This window comes from Rhipicephalus microplus, chromosome X (assembly GCF_043290135.1).
Source record: "Rhipicephalus microplus isolate Deutch F79 chromosome X, USDA_Rmic, whole genome shotgun sequence".
In the NCBI taxonomy this organism is placed as follows: Eukaryota; Metazoa; Arthropoda; class Arachnida; order Ixodida; family Ixodidae; genus Rhipicephalus; species Rhipicephalus microplus.
Window position 1 is genome coordinate 285,681,286 of NC_134710.1, and position 26,657 is coordinate 285,707,942.

The 26,657-nt window shown below is 44.7% G+C and overlaps 1 protein-coding gene across 1 annotated transcript in view; it reads right to left on the reverse strand.

Moving 5' to 3' along the window:
• LOC119162388 (tachykinin-like peptides receptor 99D) overlaps positions 1-26,342 on the reverse strand; it is a 116,883-nt gene extending 90,541 nt beyond the window's left edge. Inside the window, exon 1 of the mRNA XM_037414786.2 lies at positions 25,302-26,342. Within this exon, the coding sequence (XP_037270683.1) occupies positions 25,302-26,174 (873 nt within the window). The 5' untranslated portion in view covers positions 26,175-26,342. The remainder of the gene's footprint in view (positions 1-25,301) is intronic.
• Positions 26,343-26,657: the final 315 nt, after the last annotated feature.

Here is a 26,657-nt window from a genome sequence, read left to right on the forward strand (position 1 = left end):
ATTTTTATGCTTTAGTGAGAAGTGAAACTTCAGAAACAGATTCTCGTGACAGAGTAATCTAAGCGAAAGTTGCATGGTCCCTTTTGAAATGACTGGAAGGCAAGTGCCGTATTCCTTCTCTTCTCGGTCGACTGTATTGACTTTCCACCCTCATCCAAGAGACTTTCACCACTGGACGTCATTTTTCGTTGTCTTTGAGAACGAAGCCAATGAAAGCATTTTACGCGTATTTGACTGCGGTGTCATGCATGTCAAAAAACACGTTCAGGGAAAGGGGGCGCGGGCCTGGAGCGCAACCCCCAGGCGGCGCCCCTGCTTCATGCCAATGCTGATGCGTTCTAGCTTGTATGCAGTATATACAGTGTGCAGCCGTTTACTCAGGCCAAGCACCTCACCACTACCATTCAGCACTACCAATAAAGTCTACGGGATGTAAGCAAGCCACGCACATGCGCAGCAAACATTGTTCCAGATTTAAGTACCTTGAAATTTCAATGGTTGAGACAGAGCGGCCTTTTACCTACGTTTCATCACGCCAATGTGTGATATGTTTATTCCTCTTGGAATCGAGGTCGTGGGCCTTTGTTTGCTCCATCAGTAGCCACCGGTGACTGTGGTTACAGATAAACACATAGCAGCGTCTGAGATGCAGACCCGACCGCCCACTTCTACCCGAACTTGCGCATTCGATTTGCTTACTCCACTGGCAGCAACAAATTGTGTAATGAACCATCGCTTCGCGCAATCTCACGCTGAAGACAATGCCTCAGGCCCCTTTTTTATTATTTGTGAGATCAGTTGTTTCTTCAGTCGCGCCTGCTATGCCTAACGCGCCGAAATTTTGGTAACGGTTCTGTGCAGACGCAACCGCAATTAGAGCAGTGTAGTCCCCATTACATCGCAGCCGATTGAGGCATGAGCACATTAAGCAAAAGCAACTACAAGTATCAGTTGGTAACTTATGGATGCCATAACGCACAATGAGAAATGATAAATTCGAAGTGGGGCACTAGTGGCGAGGAGTGCAGCTATTTTCTTTTCTTTTTGGGGAAATCGGTGTACTGGCAATTCTCACCCTATATATGCGTGAAAGCAGACGCCAGAGAGATGCTTAGCTGACAACGAGACTCGAATTAATAGTGGGGGGGGGGGGGGGGCTAACAGCCGTTCCTACTGACTAAAAGTCTGTCGCCTTAAAGGGACACTAAAGTGCAAAATAATTTTTCGCATGTTAGTCAAGTACGATTTCACAATCCAGAAATTACCACTCTTTCTGCGACATGACGCTTCATAAGCGAAAAAATTCGCGAGAAGAAAACGCTGTTGGAGACGCCACCGTGCAATTCCCGCACCAACCACCGCGAGGTAGTAAATTTTGATGGCGTCTACTGGGTCCTGCATAGCTTCTACTCGAGCACATTGTCATCTATAGGTGGCATAAGCACAGCATACGAAGTTTCGAAAAATGTCAATCAGCCAATGTTGCGAAAATACGAAATATACATTTTGAAATGCGTTACGGCGCGCGCAGAGATTTCGACGCAAAATTTAAAAATGAAATTTCAACCTTGATTTTCTCCACTAATAGTGATTTTATCACAGTGTAACTTATGGCATGAGATGAGTTTATACGTGACAAGTTTATCAATCTAAACAAAATCGTCGTTTCTCTTTAGTGTCTTTCAAAAGTGCTAAATGCAACTTCTGAGATTGTATGTAAACGTGACTGTCTACGAAGGCGCCATCAACCGTGTTTTGCTTGGCGTATGGCCGTGCGTGTACTAGCAATTGTTTTGTTGGGATCACTTATTGTACAATAAAATTATTCGTCTGTATATTATTACCTTGCAAAGATGCGAAAATTTATATCTTCGATTCTGCACTACAATAAAAAAGATTACGCTCTAAAGTTTTCGGCCCGCTAAAGAATTTGTAGTTACTCTTTCTGTGTTTCAAATAGAGAAGTCTCAACACTAACCTCCGCGAGCCACTGGCGCTCGATTAAAGCATACAAGTGTACGTAATCAGCCCACGCAGACACTGTTGCTACCCGCATCGTTGTGCACGCTGAGAGGACATTTACTTCGAGACCAGGGCCGGAAAGCAGCCACACATTTACAGTATGTGCTCTGCAACCCGCAGCGCACTCGTACAAATAGAGCACGTTTACTCAGTGGAGAAATCGATAGAGGCAAGTAGTTGGGAGAGTCTTACAAGAACTTTGAGACAGTGCCCAAAATACCCTTCCTTGTACATCGCGTATTAGAATTCTGCTTCTCCTGCTTCTTCTTATATTATTATTATTATTATTATTATTATAAATATTATTATTATTATTATTATTATTATTATTACTAAATGTAGTAGTAGTAGTAGCAGTAGTAGTAGTAGTGGTATTTAAGCGACGTGCACTCTAGCGTGCAACAGCAAACGAGGAAGCGAAGAATGTCAAATCTTGATTTTTACTGTTCCAAAACGCCCCGCTTGGCCCGGACGCTACGTCGGTCAAAGCTCGCGCGAAATACTTCAAATCGCGCTAGACTGTACGTTCACAGAACTTCTACTTCGGCTAGGTGTGCACATCATGGCCGAGCAACTGATCGAGGAAAATTGATCAGCTACAATTCAGTCAGCGAACATGATTTATCGTATCGAAAACGGGGAGACTCATACATCCATGCTTGCGGCCCTCACTCCCACTGGATGTTCGCCGCACATTAAGACTACTGACACGATCTTGAAAGAGCGCAAAAGGGCCATTTTTTGTGTTTCCTTAGTACGTGGTGTAAACGCTCTCTACACACTGGAGTTGGATACTACGTGCTTTACTTTAATTTTAAATCTTTCATCATTCAGCATCTTCAAGCCAGTGCCACTGCAACCGAGATTATTCCGACGAGTCGACACAGTTTCCCCGACTTCGCACTCTGCAACTGCATATAGTCTAAATTGCTGAAATCGCTTTCAGGGTCACTCGACGACAATTCACTCATCGTTATTTACGTGCACCACGAGTAGATAACTGATTTTCCGCTGGTATGTCGCGAGTTACGGTCCCCATGACGTCCCTGGTATGGCACGTTACTGTGAGCCACATTTCGATACGAAAACCGAATGTGTCTTTCAAGTAGTGGTAAAAAAGATGTAACCGATACATTCCTAGGTGCCACTATACTCCTTCCAGGTTTGTCGACGCCATTATTTTTTGTTTAGAGCAGCAGCCCAAAAAATTTTAAAATTCGTGTCAGTACTCTTATAAGCCTAGCGCTTTTCATGCAGGAACAACCCCGCCGTGCTTGCGCGGACTGCCAACATGCACCCTATGCGGCACTCGCACCGAGTAAAGGTCCACCGTGCCAATTGCAATGTATGCAGGAGGTAGCCCTCCAAACATGGCTTGTCTGACATCGGTCAAGAAGCCGCAGCAGCCACCGCACTCATGAAAGAAAAGCATCAAAGTGGCAGCCCGGAAACAAACTCCTCGAAGTATAAAATCCTAGCTCTTTTCCAAAGCTACATATACGCTGAAGTCCGGCTCTTACAGGCGTGTTGCAGCTTCGCTAGGGGCAGAACTCATGCCAAAACGCTCAGAATCATAAACCAAACGTCACTGTAACGTACAGATGACCATTACCTAACGGCGGCGAGTTACCTAATGGCGGCGAGTTGTTTCATACCGCCGTCACACGACCACCACCAAACTCTGATAAACGCTGACAATGTAAATCTCCCTAGGGTGTTCGACGGAGATAGAGATGTGGCAGTATCACACGGCAATAGTTGCAGCGAGTGGCTCAGCTGGTGCTGTTTTATTTTCACGGAAATATCCTTACTTCATAACTAGTTGCTTTTCTTGTAAATCTTTGTTATCAGTGTTTGACGAAACCACACTATTAAGTAGTTCTAAGCTATGAAAATTATTTCAAATGAAAATGCATTCGCTATCACGCGTTTGTCTGCATGCATGCATACACAATTTGTTATATGCCATGCTAATTTTAACCTATATTCTTGTATGGTACGCAATCGTCGTGGCACAAGTGTGACTGCAAAGAATTTTCATGTTGGTTTGACAACGCTCGTCTGCTGATTCACCTACATCTTCTAAAGCAGCATCCCGATCAGCGGGTCGCAAGCGGATTGTTTCCTCCTGCCATTCGTGGTCGTGGATTGAGTAATCGTGACAGAGCGCTGTTTTATAGGTTCAGAGTTGGTGCTGTGTCAGTGCGCAAGCAAATATACCATCTAGGACGTGCTGACATTCCAATAGGTTCATCGTGTGGCTCCTGTGAGACACTAAAACGCGTCCTTTTAGAGCGCCCTAGATTCGTTGTGCAGTGAGCATGCTACTCAAAAAGACTATGGACTGATTGGACTTAGATGTACGACTCTTGACGATTGCTTGTTCCCAGGAGGGCGTGCTTCTAGGCGTGATCAGGCCCGTAGAGCCCTTTTAACTTTCTTAAATAAAACGAACTTGACGTCGCGTTTATAGATTTTTTCATGTGTCCTTATTTGTGTTTGCGCGTGTGTGATTTTTTCCTTCTTTTTCACTTTTCTCTTCTCTCTCCTTTTTTCTTCTCTCCCTTCTTCCTTTCCTCTTAATCTCCCCTTCTCGGAGGAGCAGGAAGGCGTTGTTCCCCTATTAGCCCAGAGAAGTTGGGGTAGCGCCGCCAGGCGGGCTGCCTGGTTCATGTCACGACAAGGATGCTTCGACACCTGCAGTGGCGCGCCTTATATAACATGCGCTCGCATCGTACGCTGTTCCGCTCTTTGCAATCGTCTTCTTCTTGACTCAAGCTTCAGATGAATGGCGAAAACAGCAACGATAATGCTCCTAGTAAAATGGATAAAAACTTCTCTTCAGCAGAATCACCAATGGTTATTGTGCTCCACCATACACTATGCTCAGGTTTGTGTTGTCGCGTTGCTAAACTCAAGGATGGGTTTGATTCTCAGCCGCATGCCGACGTGAGTGAAGAGCAAGAATATGTTTATGCTTGGATAAAAACTTATTCTACAGCGTGTCCCGTATTCAAGTCGTGGTTTTTGCACATAAGACAGGATATTTACAATAATACGCTGCTTTCTTCCCGAGCGGTTCTTTTCAGAGGGATGATGTTTTTACTTCCGAAAACCTTATTTGTATCGAACACAGGCGACTATCTGGCCACCGATTGTTTTTTTTTTTTGCCTGTGTACCAAGCTCTACGCACAGATGCAAGGGCTCACAAGTATTGAGGCTCGCAAAGCATCTCCAAAGCGCTTGACCGAGAATAACACAGCATCAGTTGTATTTGTTTTTCTTATGTATTCCATCACTCGTTTAGTAGTTTGACGCCTTCCTCGCAGTAATTTCGGGGCTTCATTTCAATAAACAAAACAGGTTGAGGTTAATTGCGAAAACAATGCAGAATTGTAGCAAAGGTGCTGTTACGCCTATAGACCCGTGCTTCATTAACTTCTATATGAATATGACCTGCAAGACCAGACACTATCTCATTGAGGCGAACACCATTTAAATCATACGTAGGCCACGTCACTGAGAGCACCATCGAAATGATTCACCATGCACGCTCCTTTAGCGCTTCCATCGTTTGTCAAACGACTGTTATCCTTAGTGCTCCCACGTGAATTAAACATTACCGCTTGTGATGTGGTGCCTGGTCGGGGCAGCAGTACAAGCATATCGGAATATACGGCCACATAATTCCTGGTGACAAGTTGTTTAGAAGAAATATTTACGAAATTCAAGTACACTAACATGGCAGCGTTTCGCGGAACGTTTTGTGTTATCGTATGCATGTTGGATATATTAAAAACGTTGTTAGGGTGCATAATCTAACGTCTCTTTTAGCAAAACGCGCAAATTTGTCAAATCACCCGAACAGTGTGCATAAAAACCACAATGTATTAGTAAATTTGAAAATGTCCTAATTTTTATTTGTAATTTTTCAGGACACATGTTCTAATCCAGGAGCGAGCGCCAAGTTGTAATGAAGTTAGAATATCAGCGTATATACCTTTAGCACCAGTTTCGTGGCCTAAGCAGTGACACGAACGAATGATTTTTTTGTAATGTAACACCACTTTCACAGCGAATCTCCCATTTAGGCGGGAGTTTGCCATTTAGATAATGGTAACTTTCTGCAACTCACTCAACGTTTCATAGTAGTGTAAAAAGCCACCTTTGGCATTGGTAGATTTTCATCGCATCAATGAGCATTTATCACCACCACATCGCGTATATGAGCGAGCACATAGCGGGTGCCAAAAAAAGGCGATAATCGGCCGCAAAGAAAATGAGTCCTTGCCGTGACATCACTTCGCCCCAACTTCCGCGCCGCCAGTGTTCGTTCTCAGGGCTAATTAGCCCCGAGAAGTTGGAGTGGCGCCGCCTGGCGGATGACGTCACGGCATGGTCTCTTCGATGCCAGCCGCGGCACGCGTACGCTCGCGTCGTGCGCTGTTTCGCGGTTTGCGATCGCTTTTTGCTTGTCTCAAGCTGCAGATGAGTGAAGAAAACAGAATTGGCAATGTTTCAGGTAAAACAATAAAAAGTTTAGTTTTGCTTCTGCACAATCACGCGCTGGATCGTATGGCAATGTGAAAAGAGTGAAAATGGCTGTGACGCACTGTTAACCGCGATGATAGATTCCATTCGTGGCCACGACAGCCACGTACCGACGGGGGCGAAAATCAAGAACACGCCTCTGTTTGAATACAACAAACTCATTGACGCATAATCACGTGATTTAGAGTAAAAACTAAGACACCATATCTACATTATTAGGATGAAATGTGCATGGGTGATTTGTTTCGGAGATATCAGGGTTTCTCCACTAGAATAATTTGTACCGGAGGAATCCATGTATTTACAGACAGCGCTTTCACAGGCCTGTGCGTGGAGTCCCGTGCTCGTGTTCAGCATCGAGTCTCCCAACACATATCGGAATACGCTCGCGTATGCCGAATTTCTCGTGTACTTGCTCACTCAACACTTTGTATTGATTCAGGTTTCTCTCGCAAAAATTTCGAAGGTTTGCTTGACCGAAATTATTGAGGTCAAGTGTTGTTGAGGTTAGGGGCGGAAATTCCTATTGCTGTCAGAATCTGTGTTCGTGCAGAATTGTAGCAACGTTGCGGTCGCGCTGCTAACTACCAGTTTCGACAGCAACCTCATATGTTGAATTCCCTTTTAGTTGATTACCTATTGGGGGACATGGCATGCGAGACCAGTCGTCGCTTCATAGAGGTGAAGGTTGTTTATTATTACATGGGCCCAGAAGCCTCCAGGCTTGATGTTTTTTTTTTTTGGGGGGGGGGGGAAGGCACCTCCTTGAATCGGTCATTTTTCTCTCTGCACGGGGAAAAATTTCAGGGGTATTGCACAGGCCCGATGTGCCGCCCTTCGGTTACGCCACTGCATGGGCCACGTCGGTGAGTCCTGCCATCGAAAAAAAAACATCTGCAGCAGCGTACATAACTTGGTGAGTCGGTTAAGCTCCATGATGTAAAAAAAAGCCAGCGCAAAAGACGACACACAAAAGAAAGAGGACACAGGACAAGCTGTGTCCTCCTTCTTTTTTGTGTCCCTTTTGCGCTGGGTGTCTTACACCATGAAGAAAAAGGGAAAAAGTTCATTCAGACTTTCTAACGTTTGTGTTGAAATCGTTGCTATCAGCGGTGCTGTCAGGTGAAGCTCGCATTAGGGTTTGTTACGCGGCGGTAGAACACTCCAGCATTTCACACAAATCAGGGTTATACAACTACATACTCTCTGGCGACTGTGTATAAGAAACCTGTTCATATGATCCCAGCAAACGGAAAATATCACACTGTTTCCGAAATTATTGCGTGTGGGGCAGTATTCTATTGTTTATTTCACGAATATGTTAAGTGAAGGCTTACGACTGTCATATTCATGTAATGTCTACTGCTGGAGCAAGTGCAGCTCTGTCAAATCATTTAGATTATTCCCAGATGCAGGCGTAACTTTCATGGTAAAGCTCACTCACTGTATTTAGTGAATTCAAAACGTCCCAATTTTATTTCTGATACTTCGGCACAGGTATGTTCTAAATTCGACGTCTGTGCCTAGTTTTAATCACATTTGTATCACGTAGCATATGTTCTTAGAACCCATTCTGTGGTGTACGCAATAAAAACAACGAACGCCTGCCTTCTCCTGTATCATCGTTTTCACCGTGAATCTTCCGTTCGGACGGTAGTCTGCCTATCCTAAGCTAAACGATGGCAACTTCCTACAGCTTCAAAAACTTTCAGTAGTTATGAAACCTTGCATTTTGTATCTTGAGAAATTGGGGTCACGAAATGGAGGAGTAAGCGCAACGTATCGCCAGAGAGCAAGTACACGGCGGGTGAAGAAAAAAGGCAACAGCGCCGGCGGAGCAGGCGAGTTTTCGCCGTGTCATCACATTGCCGCGACCGCAGCGTCACCAGTGTTCGTTCTCGGGGCTAATATAGGTGGTTGTTGACAGCCTGTTTCCTTCTTATTTCCTCTGTTGTTCGCGTTATCTGTGCACAAAACCGAATGAAAAATAAGTACTATATAATGCATAAACTGTCATTTATATTTGTCACACACTCGTACGGCGTAACCCTGTCGCTGTGGTCTAGTGGCTGAGGTACTAGGCTGTTGATCCGCAGGTCGCGAGATCGTATCCCGGCTGCGGCAGCTGCATTTTCAAAGGAGGCAAAAATTCTGTATGCCCGTGTGCTCAGACTTCAGTGCACGTAAAAGAACCCCAGGTGGTCGAAATTTCTGGAGCTCTCCACTACCGCGTCTCTCATAATCATATGATGGTTATGGTACGTTCAACTCCGCAGTTCATTCACTCGTCCACGTCATACTAGTTTTGATAACCCGGGTAAAAAATGGCGGGAAGGTTACCAAAACAGTGTCATGTTAATTATGTGATAAATGACAAATATACGTCATCATTTTTATGTTAGGATCCGTCATTTATATTCTTTATGCAGTCATGTCACGCAATCGCAATATTGGTATACATATCTCCAGTGAATGGAACAGCTGCGAGTACAACATAAGCTTGGCGTTTAAGTCATGCTGTACATGACATACATCTCATGTTTTTATCTTACGACTTGTCATTCCGGTTTTTCATAGACACATGTCACGCCGTATCGATTTCAGTACTCATGAAGCTACCGAAATGGCCTCGAGCGCGCTATGAGCATAGCACGTAAGTCGTGCCGTATACAACACATGCATGTCACGGTTACTATGCTAAGACCTGCTATATATGTTCGTGATAAATCAATGTCAAGCCATATTAATTATAGTATTCAAGTAGTTAGCAAGACGGTCACGAGTACACTGTGAGCGTGGCAAGTATGTCAAGTCACGAATGAAATAAATGTCACAATTTTTATATTACCACTTGCCATATATTTTCATCATAGAGAAGTGTCACGCATAACCAGTTTAGGTCTATATCCGATAATTGATTCAGCCACGAGCGTTCCAACACTGTGTCATGTAAATCAGGCCGCAGATCACATGCATGTCAAAATTACAGTGTTACGGCCAGTTATTTATGATCATCAAAGTTTATAACGGCCAAGATAGCCCGAAGTCGTAACTTATAGATAGATAGATAGATAGATAGATAGATAGATAGATAGATAGATAGATAGATAGATAGATAGATAGATAGATAGATAGATAGATAGATAGATAGATAGATAGATAGATAGATAGATAGATAGATAGATAGATAGATAGATAGATAGATAGATAGATAGAGAGATACGCTGAAAATAACAGAAGTTCACTAAATTCATTTTAATTTAATACAACAGGGATCAGTAGATCTGCACGAAGCCCAGCAAAAGTTATACAGAGCGTGCGGTTTAGTACCACTTCACTGGGCTTCCCCGAGCTCCGGTGGTCTTAGGAATTTGCTATGGCGAGGTCACCCTTAATATTTTATTACACTTTAATTATTCCTAGCTTACTCGTAATAGATTCTATTCATAGTTTACTAACAATTTTTATCCTTCACGCGATTCGCCAAAATAATCGGGGCTTCTCAGTTATTGCAGACAGCAAGTTCATGCGCAGTTTGATTGCTCTATGACGCGGAAAATGTATGCGCAGCTCGCTTGATATAAACACCCATAACAAGCAAGCCCCAGCACGCGAAACTAGGGCTTCGTCTCCACTTGAAGCTCGACAAGTGCGCCGTGATATAGCTGAGCGAATATTCAGCGCAGGGAAGCCTACTAGCGTATTGAAAAAAGCGTCTATTGCTGCATTTCAATGACACACTGCAAATCATGCTGCGTATCCTTCGCTTGGTTTACTTATCTGTTATTTTCAGTAAGCTGCTATTCACGCCGCCGCCCTGAAAAGAATATGTCGCTATCTACAGAGGGGAAGATGGTACAGTAGTTAACCCCCTCTCCCCTCCGCCACACCAAAGAAAACTGCTGGGCTACATTTAAATAAAGTTTATTCGTTAATTCGTCCATAGTCCTAGTAATCGCTTCGCTGTAATAGTTAACAAGCAGGACCCTAATATTATTCATACAATATTAACTGAAACCTTTCATAACCATAGTTGCATGAGGGCAATGAACACGCATACGGGCATTAGAGGTGTGTTTCGATGCCGAATTTTTTTATCGCTGTCACTTTCTTTCACAGGTATGGTCAGCAAGTAGTGTGCCTTTCGAGACTTATATAGACACGTTTCTATTTCCGTAAGTGATGCATAGATGATTGATATGTCTGAGCTATTCGCGCTATCGCCATTTGTTGTCATGGGCGGGTAAAGAGAAACTATAATTACGGTATTCAACGTACTGAAACTGAGTAGTATATAGCTGTTGTAAAACAGAACACCATTGTATGTATTGAAAAAATGGTTGTAGAGGAAGGGGGAGGGGGCGCTAAATAATTTTGATATTCCTCTGTTCTTTAGCCCACGCTCAAATGATAGCACTCGGGCGCTTAACTCTCAAGCCTTCGACACAATGCCATCGGCACTACCGCAGTCATACCATCGTCCACCTTCTATCTTTATCGCAATAGTACATACAGCCACTAATCTACTGCTTCGAGCGATCGCACGAAACGTCAAACCCAATATAAGAATGAAAGGCAAACGTTTTGTCGTTCAGCTTTCTCCATGCCGTTTCACGGGCTATTTCACATTGGTGCACTACAATAGCGAAGCGATCCATTACTCCCTGGTAACGATTTCCACTGTTTCTCATTGTCTAAGGTGATCGAAACCAGGGGACTATGTCACTCCAAGTGAGAAACGTGTATGAGTGAAACGGCTAGCCCCAAATAATAAGGCCGCACCCATCTTGTACTTCCTCACTGTGGTGCTCGGCTTCTTGTTGTGCTTTGTATTCTAGAAGTAACATTCAAGCATGACGTCATGAAAATTTAGTAGTTATTTCTTTTTCTAAGAGCTATTGACATATACGGTAACACATGAAGAAGCGGTTTTTTAAATGCGAATGCATTTCTTGTTTGGGCTATGTCACGAATCCGGCGTTTTCCGCGCGCCGGCAGGTGTTATCTCTCCGCTCTCACTCCCTCTAATACAGCATCTGCGGGCGCGTGCGCTTATCCTCACCCCTAATAAACGGAGATGTATTGCAAGAGAGTGTAGGATACAGTAGGGGCAGTGCTTCTCCGCTCCTCTCACCATTCGCTCTCTCTCCCCCTACGCCCCACTCTCTCGTCCATTCGCGCTTCACTCTCAACCGTTCGCTGGCCGGGTGCCTTTCAAGGCGATAGAAGAAGTCGGTGAAGGCGAATGTATGACAGCAGTGCCCTCTCTCGGCGCAAGAAATGCATTCTCATTTACTGATGATTCCCTTCGGGTAGGGGGGGGGGGGGGAGTTTTCCTCACTGTATAGGTTCTGTTCCTGTTGGCGGGGTACGCACCTCTGCGGTGTCAAAATGCGTGAATGTTCATGTGCCTTGTATTGTGTGAGCATTGTTGAACTGTTCATTATAGCTAACTAGAATTAACCCGAACAACTTGATTGATTGTTGATTGAGATGTAGGTTTTAACGTCTCGAAACCACGAAACGATTATGAGAGACACTGTAGTAAAGGGTTCCAGAAGTTTTCCCCACCTGGGGTTTTTTAACGTGCACTCAAATCTGAGCACACGGGCCTACAGTATTTCCGCCTGCATCGGAAATGGAGCCACCACAGCCGGGCTTCAATCTCACAACTCGTACAACTTCGTGTTGAGATGATGAGAGGCAAGCGGAAAGCTTTTATGCATTCCCCATGATCATTTAAAAACCAATCTAACAAACAGTGAACAACTTACTAGATTTCATTTAATATACTGGGTATAGTTGAATGGTAGACACCCCTAACTCTCACAGTATATAAACGCAATAGGGTCAATAGATCAAGTTTACCTCGACGTGCAGTTATTCTGACAAAATGAGCATGTAAAAAATAAATTTTGTAAAGTGCAAACTGATTACCTTTTCGTTGATTCAGTGGCGCTTACTTCCAATACCAGAGGTTAGTCTTAAGTGGCTACAGAAAAAAATGGAACGCAGAAAGCAAATGAACAAATGAACGGACAAGAGAATGCGCCCTGTGCTTCTTTTTCTCGCTCTATACCCAGTATACGGGACAGTTCGGCTGGTGTTTTTTTTTTCGTAATGTAGCCAATAAGTGGCGCGTCCTGTGTTTTTACACGCTCGGCCGGAAAGTCTGGCAAGCGCTATACTTTGTAAGAGCTAGGCGAGAGCCTTACAGCACTCACGTAAGAAATGATCAGCCACATCAATTAGTACATATTTTTTTGTTTTGTTTTCAAGCGCTCTCTAAGAACGCCTTCTGCTAGCCCTTTGTTGTGTTGTATATATGTGTTTTGTTCGTCACGTCGTCGTTTTTCCGGAGTTCTATCCAGGCTGAGCCGAGCTTCCCGGCCAAAAGAGTTAGCTCCGAGCTCGCTCTACGGCGGCGTGAAGACAGTGCCGAGCGCGTGATAGCAGCGTTGATAAACGTGGCTACACGAACGCGCGTGGCGTGGAAAATGCGTGTGGGACATTTGCGGTGGTTACCAAGAAAACACCACCTACGAACAAGTCGGCACCACCACTAGTCAACATTTTACCGGTGCAGCGACTTCAGCGTGATTGTCGCGCTATCGTTTTGTTTGTTTATTACCAACTCAACACGCTCTGCCCACAGGCGGGTTCGTAAGCGTTTGTCCTCTTTCAAATAAAGGCTTTTTTTGTTCCACGTGCAGCATGAAAGTTTCCACTCTGGAAACATCAAAGGAAGGCATCAAAGGTGCACACGCAGCACTCTGATGCTGCTCGTTTCGCTTTATCAAATATTGCAGATAAATATAAGAACAGGTGGTCACGAAGGGCGCTCGCATCATGGCGGCAACGCGGCTGTGAGTGGATACGTCGGGAGCGCGGTGAAATTCAATCGGAGACATCGTAGCTACGTGAATATTACTTTTACTTTTGCGTGCGTGTGTGCACAGTCTGCGCTATAAAGATTGATCGTGCTGCTATAAGTGAGTACTGCTTCTCAGGAAGAGTAAACGTGGTTAGCGTACCCAATCTTCGCCACAGAGGCCTGTCAAACTGATTGACGCGTGAACTCGGATACGAACTCGTTGATTCTTAGAAGGCCCCAGTTCAAGTCGTGACTGTCATAGAGCCGATGTGACTGTGAAGCGTTTCAAGCGGTGGACGCTAAGCAGCAGTTTCATTGTATGTAAATAATTTGGTCAGCTTGCACTACTTGTGAAATGCAGAAGCCGTAGAGGAGCTTGTCATAACCTATAGGTTCTTCCAGCTTCTCAAGTCAGTTGTCTACTCATCTGCTTGGTCGGCTTCAAAGGGAAGACTGCATCAGCTCTCTCTTATTTTGATTATACGGATTGACTAAAAACTAACGACCATAACACTGAACCGTTTTGTCTTATTTGATAAGGCTTTAATTAAAGGCAATTATCTCGTACACAATTACAATGTCATGATCAATATGAAGCTAATGAACGTAATCCTAATTAGAACTATCCTAATCACCGTATCAGTAAGGTCTAATTAGCATGGTTTTATTTTGCATGCTCATGATTAACGTCACGTTAATTAACATGGTTTAGTTAGGTCATCAACCAGCATGATTTTGTTAGCCAGGTCGTAGCTTTACACGGCTTCATTAGCGTGATCTTCTTGAGTTGTGGCATAACTACCTCGTCCTTACCATGACTTGGTGTAATTATCTTGGTCATAGGATGTCCTGGCCTAACTGGCCAAGTATACTTCCCAGCCAAAGAGCTAATTAGCCAGGTGCACGTGCTCCGGTACTAGTAGACAATGGAGACGACGAAGAAGGCGCGCACTGGCCGAGCAGGGCGCTAGAATGGGCAGGCCGACCATGATAAGTAATACGTGGCTTAGGGTTTCACTGCGGTAGCGATGTTGCAAGACGCTTGGCCGGAACTAATCTCAGAGGCCACCATGTTAACCATTCTAAAACAGACCTAGTGCAGCCATAAGAGGTTCAATATAAATTTCAACACCCAGTGTCTCACAAAAATATCACCACGAGAAGTTTCTGACACCTTTATTGCATGGATGCACTTCTGCACTCAGTGGAATGGCAAAGAAACAAAAGAAGATGCCTGTGGCTCGAAAACACTACCAAACTTTGTCGACTATCCTTGACGCGATGCCGAATTCCATCATAACCATTGAAACGCAGCGCGCTCAGGGGTACGTGGATTTGACGTTTTCGTACTGTTGGCTTATTCAAAATGGGGTGTCGCCAGAGCTCACAAAGATCCCGAGTTTCGCTAAGCTTGGGCAATCCTGCATAGCATCCCCGCTTCTCCTTTCTGCAGTTCAGTCTACGACCCCGTGCTTTTTCAGAAGCAGAAACCACTAGCAGCGATACCCACTTCTGCCGCTATGTCATACTTGCGCGGACGCCCCCAAGAGCCGCGAAGGCGTGCTTGAACCATCGGTTGCATTTAGACCCGACTAGTGTAATGCTGTGACGGTTGTGGTGGCGCTGCTAGCGCCACAGCATCCGCGCCTAGTCTGACGTAAATGCGCTGTGCGCCTAGGCGGAGAGTCCAGGAGGGGAGGGGGGTGGGGGTGGGGGTCGGTTGGGCTTCCTCCGGACTGCCTCTACTTTGCACAATACTGTTTGTGCCCGTTCTTTTTTACATTTTGAAATTCGCATAATTGGGCGATGACAAGTAAGGAGTCTGGCGCCGTGGTAACGTAAAATGGATAACGAAAAATGCGGCATTTGCACAGATTTTGTGCGAAACAAGTGTGGTGTACACATTCGCATCAATAAATGCTTTTGTATGTCACAGGCATTTGTTTTTTTTTCATAATATTTTTGATAAGTATTTCCCTGGCAACATATAGATAGATAGATAGATAGATAGATAGATAGATAGATAGATAGATAGATAGATAGATAGATAGATAGATAGATAGATAGATAGATAGATAGATAGATAGATAGATAGATAGATAGATAGATAGATAGATAGATAGATAGATAGATAGATAGATAAGGGAGAGAGACATGTGCAAGAGCAAGTCGGGCGCCCCGCTCTCTCCGGGAATAGGAAAATTTTCCGCTTATGGCAGTGCAAGCACCCACTTTTATGCGCAACAATACCTGTTACTTTGTAAAGTAAAGTCGAGACGAGATGCTAAGAGCACGCGCGTGTCTTTTTTTTCTATTTTTTTATTTCTCCCACAGCTGCTTCTTCACGCATCCGCAGAGAGGTTTTTTTGCCCACGGCGCGCTAACATCATCCGCTCTGCAAGGCTTCCCATATAAACACTTAAGGCTGTCGTCTTATAAGACAAAAGACGGAGCATCCCTTTAGTAAGCGTGATTATGCATGCTTCGTTATAATTCTCTATCACTATGCATGCTTATGTATGATTAAAAAACATGATTATGTTTGACTCGTCGATGAACCTTCGTATGCTGGCACATGTTGCCATCTAACTTGTGCCTGAGCTTCATCAATCTGCTTTCTCACGGTGTTTAGGCCCGGAGCGTGCACAGAGAAAATTTTGTTTTTTATGTATTGGTAAATTCAGATGATTGAAAATGTAAATTGATTGACCCGTAAGCATTACAATGCATCCGTTTTTTTTTTCAGGTGGTACTCAATAATGAATCACAATTCGGCCAAGCTTAGACTAGAGGTTGGTTTTATTTTAGAGTTTCCTATAATTAACTAGAGGGTGAAGAAGAAGTGGATCTGTTCAGTCGCTGTTTCTGTGCACTGTTCGATTTCTGTTCTTTTCTTGGACTAATACGCTGACATCCATTTCTTCGCGGTGTGCCAACAAGACGCCGGGTGAAGACTTCGAGGGCTCGGCGCCCTACAGGTACGAGGTTCCGTTATCAAAGACTTGGCTAGTACGCGACCACTACGGTGGTTGGTAGCCATGGCCACGAGCCTTATGCTCGTCCAAGTGTGTTAAACCACATGCGTGATACTGCAGGACACAATGAAAAGCCTGGGGGCTTACAGGTGCGTCCAAGCATCATAAAGCCGGCACGTTTGAAAATTCACAACCGCGAAATTGCTCCAGCGAGCACAGCAGCATTGGAAGACGATGAAACTGAGAGCAAGAAGCCTCGCTTAGAAGAGAATCCTCTCGACGATAAAACGTCAACTTATTACCTAAGTGATGAAGAAGACATGGGCGAAGATGAACCATTTACGTTGGTTACTTATAAAAAGAAACGAGCAGAGGGTATCCCAGTCGTCTTTCGTCCAACAGCTGAACGTGCTAGCTTCTGGAAAGTGAACCCCAATCGAGTGTCAGCTGAAGTAGTTTCCGCTGCTAAAGAAAAAGTGCAGTCATTCAGAACGACCAGAGATGGAAGCTTCAGTGTCAGCGTTGCTTCCTTAAGTTCAGCCAAGCGTCTTCTGATGCTTTCAAATGTAGGTGGCTTGGAAGTTAAGCCTTTCATCCCAGAGTCATACACTCGGAACGTTGGGAAAGTAAAACATGTTCCTCTGCAGTATTCAGATGAACAACTCCTAGAGTACTTGAGAGATGCAGGGGTTATATTGGCGCGACGGCAAATAAAATACTACCGCCAGGAAGATGGAGGAGTAACGACGCGTCCACTTCACTCAGTGATCCTGACTTTTCGAGATGACCGCCCGATTCCAGGAAGAATCTACCTAGGATTCACCAGTCACCCAGTGGAAGAATATCTTGGTCCAGCACTTCGGTGCTATAACTGCCAGCGATTCGGACACATGGCGAAAAGTTGTCGTAACACACGCCGGTGTAAGATCTGCTCAGAAGAACACCATCATAAGGAGTGCAAGTCTGTTTTCAGCCTGAGTGTGTAAACTGTGCAGGTAATCACGCAGCCTCATATTCAGGCTGCCCGCAAAGTAAAGCTGCTGCAAAAATGCGTCGGCATGAGCTCATTCATGAAAGAAAACCGCGCCCCAATGAACCATCTCCAAACCTTGAGATTGTTCATCCTGTACGTGATCCACCTCAGCGGCCACCACAACAACAGTCGACAAGCACGCCAAGAGAACCGCCAAGAGCACACTTGAGAGACCACTCACGAGAAGTACCTTCAAGTAACCCAACATACGCGTCAAAGCTGCGAACGCCCACGGGACCTCTGCCTGAAAGTAGCAAAACCGACAGTGCCAGTGTTCGCCCCAACTACAACATCGAAACGTCACGTCATTCTCAACAGGCCCCAGAAAATCAACCATTCAATGGAGACCGTGCCTCTGCACCAGTCATGCAGTTGATTCTGCCAATGCTTTTCGCAGCACTTAAGGCAATCCTGTCTGCTCTACCGGAAGCAAACAACCTGCCAGAAGTAAAAGCCCTGCTGCCTCTGGAAGCACTATTGTGTCAACAGTCCGGGTCAAACCTGCGACAAGTAACATATGAATAAGCGCTACAAAGATGTCTCCATATACCAGTGGAATGCCAATAGTCTTCGAAAGAAGTGTGCTTACTTCCGTAAACTCCTTCTGCAGTATAATTTTCCAATACTTTGCATCCAAGAGGCAGGAATGAATGATTATTTCCGCCTCTCCAACTACGTGATATATAAGTCATAGTACATTTGTGTGTCAGAAAGGACCTACCTTCTCATCAAGTTCACTCAAGTGATTCGGACTTCCGGGAATTCGTCGCTTGCAAAGTATCCTTTGGTGAGCAGTGCGTTACAGTGATCAATTTTTACCTACAACCTTCAAGCCGCATTTCGGTGGAAGAGCTAACAAATATCTGCAACATTTCTAATTCATATACGTTTATATGCGGAGACTTTAATGCGCACAACATAATCTGGGGTAGTGATCGATGTGATGCACGTGGGAACATTGTTGAGTGTGCCGCAGACAAATGCAATTTGACAATTTTAAATGACGGCTCCCCAACTTTTCTCCGAGGGCATAATTACTCTAGTTGCATCGATGTAACCTTGTGTTCCCAAGATCTAGTGAATGGTGTGGTATGGACAACGGATGTAGAAACACGTGGGAGTGACCATTTTCCCATTCTAATAAATCACCCCTACTTGCGAAAAGACGACACCAGACGCTACAGCAAACTGACGAACTGGAAAGCTTTTCGGCACCACCTAACAAAGCAAAATAGTGACCTCACGACAGTTGAAAGCTTTACTGAATTTCTGCAAGATAATGCGAATAAATGTACAAAGAAAGTCCCGATTCCAAAAGAATATGCTGCAGTCGATGGAGAGTATGAACATCTAAGAGCCATCAGACGACGTTCAGAAAGGGCATATCGACGCTGCGGAAGTTTAGAAGCATACAAAAATGCACAGAAAATCCACAGTGTAATGCGCAGACGGCTAGAAAATTTAGGTAAACGACGCTGTCGTGATTTCTGTGGCACGCTCTCTCCCCACACACCTGTTCCAAGAATTTGGCTTGTAATTCGAGCACTTAGTGGCCCTGTTTCACAGAGCTTCCCATTTCGTGCTCTTGCTGTAGCCTTGGACAAACCGGAAGCTGTGGTAGCAGATGACTTTTGTCAACTTATCAGTAGGCCCGCCGCATCACAATCTGCATTATTTGATAATTCTGTCACGTTAGCCAACCAGAAAATTAATGCTAGCTTTTGGGCCCAGCATCCTCAACTAGACCCTCTATTTACGTTAAGGGAGCTGCATTGTGCTATAGCATCATGTCGTCAAAAATCAGCCCCTGGACCGGACGGCATTACGTACAATATGCTAAAGAATCTTGGGTCCACAGGAACAACTATTCTCTTAGATATTTACAATAATCTATGGACGCAAGAAATTGTACCCGAGTCTTGGAAGTCTGTTCGCATCATTCCGATCTTCAAACCGGCTAAGACGCCCTTGAACCTTGAATCCTTCCGTCCAATCAGTCTGACAAGCTGTTTATGTAAGGTAATGGAAAAAATGATTGATGCGCGAGTTCAATGGTGGTGCAACAGCACTGGTGTATTCTCCAACTACTTGACAGGTTTTAGGAAACAGAGATGCACAATGGATGCAATACTGGACTTAGTAACGTATGTGGAGCATGAACGCGCCTGTTGTAGTTTGACGGTCGCAGTGTTCTTGGATATCAAAAGGGCATTTGACACAGTCAGTCACACTCATGTTCTGCTGAGTATGTTGGAACATGGACTGTCCGGCAGGTCTTTGCGGTGGGTATCCAAATTTTTATCAGGTCGTAAAATATTCATTCAGACGAGCGAACGAAAAAGTGCAGAACACGACGTCAGACAGGGAGTGCCACAAGGAAGCGTACTCAGCCGTTTTATTTTCAACTGTGTTATGACTGATTTAGCTAAAAGACTGCCTTCCAGGTTGAAATTCTCCTTATACGCACATAATGTGTGCATTTGGCCATCTGGCACGGACATACGGTTAATTCAGATTGCATTGCAGGACGGAATAAATATTATCAAGAGCTTTTTAAAAGAAAAAGGATTGATTCTATCGCACGCAAAGACAGCTGTATTGCCCTTCACCCGTAAGAAGTTAAAGAACTTCAATCTCAATTTAGAAGAAGAACCACTAATGATTGTGACACAGCATCGGTTTCTCGGAGTAATACTGGATAGGCAGCTATCATGGGCACCTCACATAAAGAAACTCGAAAACGAGGTGAATACGCTAGTAAATATACTTCGCAGAATTGCTGGGACATCATGGGGTGGATCTGTATCATCCATGCTCGCTGTTCACAATGCTTTAATACGACAAAAAGTTGCGTATTCTGCAGCAGTGTTACACGGCCTTTCCCGCACTTCAGAGGAGCGACTTCAAAGACTATTAGCTAGGGGACTGCGCGTCTGCATAGGTGTTCCACGAGCGACTTCCAGCAGCCTTGTCATAGCAGAGTCTCGACAACCACCCTTTCCAGTCATGAGAACAATTGAAACATGCCGCCATTTTTTTCGCTTACAGACGCAACACAGGGACCACCCATTGGCACAGGAGATTTTACTAAGAGACAAAAGCAATGCTCATAACGACGTACAGAGTAATGTACATATATTACCCAGAAATGAATTTTGGAGCTCTGAAATGGACTATCATCCATGGCTGCTTGTAATACCAAGCATTGAATTCTCAGTGGATGGCATTATCAGAAAGAGAGACATGTTCATCCAAGCTGCTCAACAACTAGCGCTTTATCAGATACACATGCGGTATCCAGGGTACATACATATTTACACAGATGGCTCAAGTACTACAACGTCTTCAACATCGGCATTTATCATACCACAGCTCAATATTCAGGAATCGTTTAAATTATGTCGCATGACGTCATCTACTACATCTGAGCTCTTCGCTATTCTGTATGCTCTAAAGTTTATAAACTCGGTAGCAGACGCTAGAAAATGGGTAATTTTTAGTGACTCACAGGCCGCATTAAGATCACTCTCCAGTACAAACAGGGCAGTAATAAGTGATAGTATGACATACGAAACGCTGAAGGAGCTCACCAAAGCAAAGAAGGCGCAACATGAGATCAAATTCCAGTGGATACCTGGCCACTGCAACATTCCTGGAAACACAGCTGCCGATGGAGCAGCACGACAAGCACATCGTAAAGACGTTACTGTTTCTTTACCAATTTCGAAAAATGAATTGCGCAGTATTATAAAGAATACAACTTTCAGAATGAGCAAAACTGCTTGGTTTGACCAAAGTACAAAGAGCTGCGATTTATATCACATTGATCCATGTATTGAATTCAAAATTACGCTGGCATTAGATGAAGAATGGAAACTCTAATTCACCGATTGAGGCTAGGCACCGCATACACAAAACATTTTTTGCACAGAATCGGCAGAGCTGAAACTCCCGAATGCGAATGTGGATTTATAGATGAAGACGTCTGTCACCTTCTCATAAACTGTCCACATCATGACACGCCGAGACACCGTCTTAAGTGCGAACTGTTCGCATTGGACCACAGACCATTTAGCATGAAAAAACTTCTGGGCCCGTGGCCAACTGGAGTTTTACAGTCCCACGCTTTAAAAGCATTAACACGTTTTTTACAAGACAGCGGGATTGCTGACAAGTATTAACAAAGAACAAACCTTCATTTGTAACACATGTACTTATTATATACAGTATCATGTGACACCCATCACGTGTGTGTTGTGAAATGAATGACGTGTCAACTATTATGCACATACAAGTGAATGCACCTTTATAAGGACCAAACGTGTGCTTTGCTGTTTTGTGCTGGTGGACCGAATAATAACGAGAGATATTTCCAGAGACTTCTTACATTGACTTTCGAACATTTACTTACCATTGTTATATGTGCGTATAAGTGTGTCTTTGCATATATCTGCCCGAGTTTTCTATTTTCCATGCACTGCTTTGTATGTTTTGCTTCAAAATACGTGTTCAAGTTTCAATCAACGGCTAAGGAGTAGCCGGCGCCATAATGGTGCGCCAACATCTCCTTATATATCATATCAATAAAAAAACTAGAGGGTACTCTGGCGCTGTGATCGTTCACCGACCATGGGAATGATGGGTAGTACACACATTTGCCTAGTCTTCGTATTGCTGGTGGCGAGTAGTACTAGCGGCTTCGTTTATTTCCGGTTACGGTTTTGTTTTGAAGGAAATAACGATTCCTTTTGGACTTTGTGACACGATTCAAAATGATAAGACTAAAAAATAAGGTTGTGAAGCGCAAACGCTGAACAATTGCTAATCGATTTTTCGTTAAAAAACAGCCCTATTAGCCACACGAACACACATGGAGCCAGAAGCAGGCCAGAAGTACAAAAATTGGACAAATGTGTGTACTACCCATTATTCCCATGCTCGCTGAAGCGCCGTGCGTTGCTGCTCCCGTAGACACTAGCGCCAGAGTTCCTTCTAGTGTATATTAGGAAGCTCTGTGGGTTTTACTACATATAAATTGTGTTCGATGCAATATCAACCAATAATTCGTTCTGTAGCTCTACTACAGTATAAGTACGAAGAAAAATACTTTCCACAATTAGCGTGGCCGTTCATAATAATTACAGTTGCGGACGTCATTGATTGCCATAATTATACCCAAATAATTTGTGCAAGAACAACGGGCAAGGTAGAGACGACAGACAGGACGGAGCACATGTGCTCTCGGTCCTGTCTCGTCTCTACCTTATGCGTTGTTTTTTGCGCTCATTCGTTATGTCTGCAGGTGAGACGCACCAACTAGCCCAACTCAGATATCTCATTCCGCTATTATCATGCAGCAGAGAAATGTTTACAAAATGAACGAAATATAACTATGGACTAAATTGTCTTAGGCAAAACGATAACACAGTAATGAAATATGTGTTTTACCGGTAAAATGTGTACACTGTTTAGCTAGGTGGATTACTTAATATAACAACTTAAGCTGGTTGGAAGTGTACTTTAATGATACAGATAAAAGACGAAGAAAGTGAATTACGCGAGTGGTGGTTTGCATAACCATGCTGGTAGAAAACAAAGGAAATTGTCGATAAAGGAGAAGGAAAGGAGCAACGAGTCAAGCGTGCTTGCTTGTGTCATTGTGCGCACTATATATATAAGTGTTCGAAAGAGCCAAAATCAATCGAGGTTCCACAAGCTTGAATCCTTCTTGAATCCTATATTTAATGAAGAAATATTGAGTACGAACACCTTATGGAGGACAAACCTAAGCGTCAATTTCGAACGCTGTAAAACTGCGTTTTTATTTTTTTTCGCAGTCTTTGCAGGGTTTCAAGGTTCTGCGAATATATTTCTGTTTTAAAGAAAACATTATACCGTGGTTACTGATGCGCTTGCGAGAAACTGTTTCCGTGAAGAGGCTACACCGAACTTCAACGAATACTAACATGCTGCGCTTCCGCATAGTCAGAAAACATCTTGAAAATTTAAACGTGCGATATGTTTCTTCAAAAAAGATTTCTTTATAAAGAAGTATCACTTTCAAGCTTTCGGTAATGTCGGCTTTCAGAAAGTTAAATTCAAGGTCATTAAACTTAACGTAAACTCGAGAAATAATTTCAAGAGGACGGAACGCCGGGAGAGTTGGTATTCCATAACCGCGCGAGAAAAAGAAAAGAACGCAGAAGGCAGATATTTTTACAAGCATTACAAACTTTAAGGCAAATAGATATAAATGAACTAAACAATCATATCTTTCTTTTGTTTCACAAAATGCCAGATGGTCGACACAACGTCACGCAGGTATGAGATAAAAATGATTTTTACAAAAGCTTCTTTGAATGACTGAATGCGGAACTTTATTTGAAGTCCTCGGATGTGCACGACTCAAAACGCAGTGGGCCGCTCCCGGGCTGGGACAGTCAGGCCAAGCCCTACCACCGCATGCTTTTTTTTTTGGCAAGCAATCTACGTTCATTGAGCTGGCCCTGGAATCTAATGCACTTTTAAAAGATATGTATTACACCACTACACTACCGTAACCTTGAAAAGTTAAGAGTTGTTCGTGTCCGCCAACTGTATTTCAGCGCTATGAAAACCACAAAACACCTTTTTTATATAGGTAAATTAACATGGGAATTGAAATGACACATGACTTCGATATCTGACACGACCAACCCGCCCAACTCGCCGCACTCATTGAAATGACACTTGATAACGGGTGAACAGAAGCGCCTACGAAAGGGTAAAATTAGAAAGTTAGAATGCCATGTGGTAAGAAAAGTAACTAAATAAAAACTGTATTGTTATAAACATCCTTGTTAATTAAACGTTCGATGTTTCTATTACTGGTATAAGCACCTGAAAATCGAGTTATGAACTGGATCGTCTTGTCAGCCAGCAGTACGAATGTATTGATACATTAGTTGCTCCTGTATTGATTACTGCATTATTTGACACGTTCTGGATTAATTTTACTCAAGGTCCGATTACCGGGCGGTAAAGCAAGCAGCAGAATACAGATAAACTTTACAAAAAAGTTCTAAAAGCCAGGGCAAATCAAAATGACCAAGCAGGCTGTCGTCCATGTACTACCGAAAGCGCTGTTCGAAACTAAGTAGCAAGCGTAGTTGTAGTTATGACTACCAGTTGGGCGTGTTGGTAAATGTTCATGATGAAACAAGTGCTAAAAATTACACACACTTAGCGCTCGTCGGTGACCTCTCTGAGTGTGTGGAATGTTTAGCGCTTGTTTTATCATGAAGCGTAGTTATGATTTGTCTTTGGTGGCCGAAGGGAAGTCACCAGTTATTACTTTAAGACCGCGCTGATTTATTTCGCTCAATGCCCTCACTTATGCTTTATGTCTCCGTAACAAATTCCATGAGATGCATTATTCTTGTGCTTAATCAGGAACGGTGCTCTTTGATGTGATTGAGTCGCAATGCGTGCGAACCGTTTGGGAAACAAACGATGCGCCTGCAGGGCAAACTCGCTGCTCATGTATTATATATATCTGAATTTCATGCACCATCCCCGTAAGGTGAAAGCAGCCGTCAAAATATTAGGGGGGTGCCGGAAGTGCTTGCCGGCTGGGTTGTGTGTGAGAGAGGTCAGTTTTCCAGCACCAAGGCGCCACGGAGAAAGTGCCCCTCCGACCCAGATGGCTCTCTCCAGCCTATGACACACTCTCCGGGCTCCCGACGCCCCGCATGGCTGAACTCTACATTATATAGCATTTTGGTAAACAATTTCCGGATTATAAAAGAAGTTTTCTGTGTTCTTTTTTTTATTTTGTCTTTAAGTTGGCAAAGTGCAAGAACCCACCTTGTTTTTATTGCGCACGATGTTGGCGTCGCGCACGGTCTCCATGTTACCGGGCGCCTTGGACTGACGGAGCTTCTTCCAGATCCTTCCATACGTGTAGCAGATGACGCCCAGGGGTAGGAAGTACTGAACGCAGACCAGCGCGTGGTTATAGGCCTTCCATGTGAGTGGCCGCATACCTGCGTTCACGCAAAAAGGCCGCTCGCGCAGGCCGCTGAGCTTGTCGACGACGAGAACGACGCGCAGGGCGAGTGCGTTGGGGCTCGCCACGACCAGCGACGAGAGCCAGATGATGAGCACGAGCAGCTTGGCCGTAGCCTTGGAGCAGAAGCGCGCCTTGAGCGGCGACGTGATGGCCCGGTAACGCTCGACCGCGATGGCCGTGAGGGTGAACACGGACACGTTCACCGAGACCACCTGGACGTAGGGGCAGAAGGCGCACATGAAGTACGGAAGCGCCCAGCGCTGCAACAGTGCGGCCTGAAACTGGAACGGGATCGAGAAGACGCCGATGATGACGTCGGCAACGGCCAGATTGGCGATGAACAGGTTAGTGATGGTTTGCATGCGCCGCGACGACGCCACGATCCACAAGACGAGCACGTTTCCCAGTATGGCGACGAAAGAGACCAGTCCGTAGCAGAATGACAGCAGCACGACGATGTCCACTGGAACCTCGTACAGGCTACTGCTACTGCTTGCGCTGCTGCTGGCTCTGCTGAGAGCGTCTGAGTCGTTGGCGGCAAGTGCGTCCGCGTCGCCGCTCACGTTAGCTGCGACGATGATGCTCACTTGTAGCAGGCTCGTGTTGTCGGCGCCATCTGTCACGCTGTCATTAAGACTCGACAGCTCGTAATACTGGAAGACTTCCATTTCGGAAACGTCCAGCAGGGTATTTTTGTTTTTGTGTTTACTGTCCACCTAGTGTCATCACTCGCTGCGGCGATGCGAAGTGCGAAACGCGCGCGCTACGCATTGCTCCGTGGGCTCTCCTCCCGTACGGGACGTTGGCTCGCGCGTCGGGCCACTGCCGCCGGCGCATTGGGGAGAATCTGCGATGACTGTTCCATAAGCGCGCCCGTGTTTGTCGAGAGTCTGGCCGCGAGAGGGAGAAATCGGGAGAGCCCTCTACCACGTGACTCGCGCCTCCACCATCCCGCGCTTCTTCAGGCTTTCAAACCAGGTGGAGAAAAAGAGAGAGGCACGCGCGGGAGTTCCCGCCCGCGACTGTGCCGCCACCACCGCTTCACTGGTGTGGTGAGCGAGGAAGGGAGCGCTTCCGTCTTCCCCAACTAACACCTGTGGGTGATCCATGTTTCAGCTTATCGTACCCACTCTGCAGGCTCATCAATATTA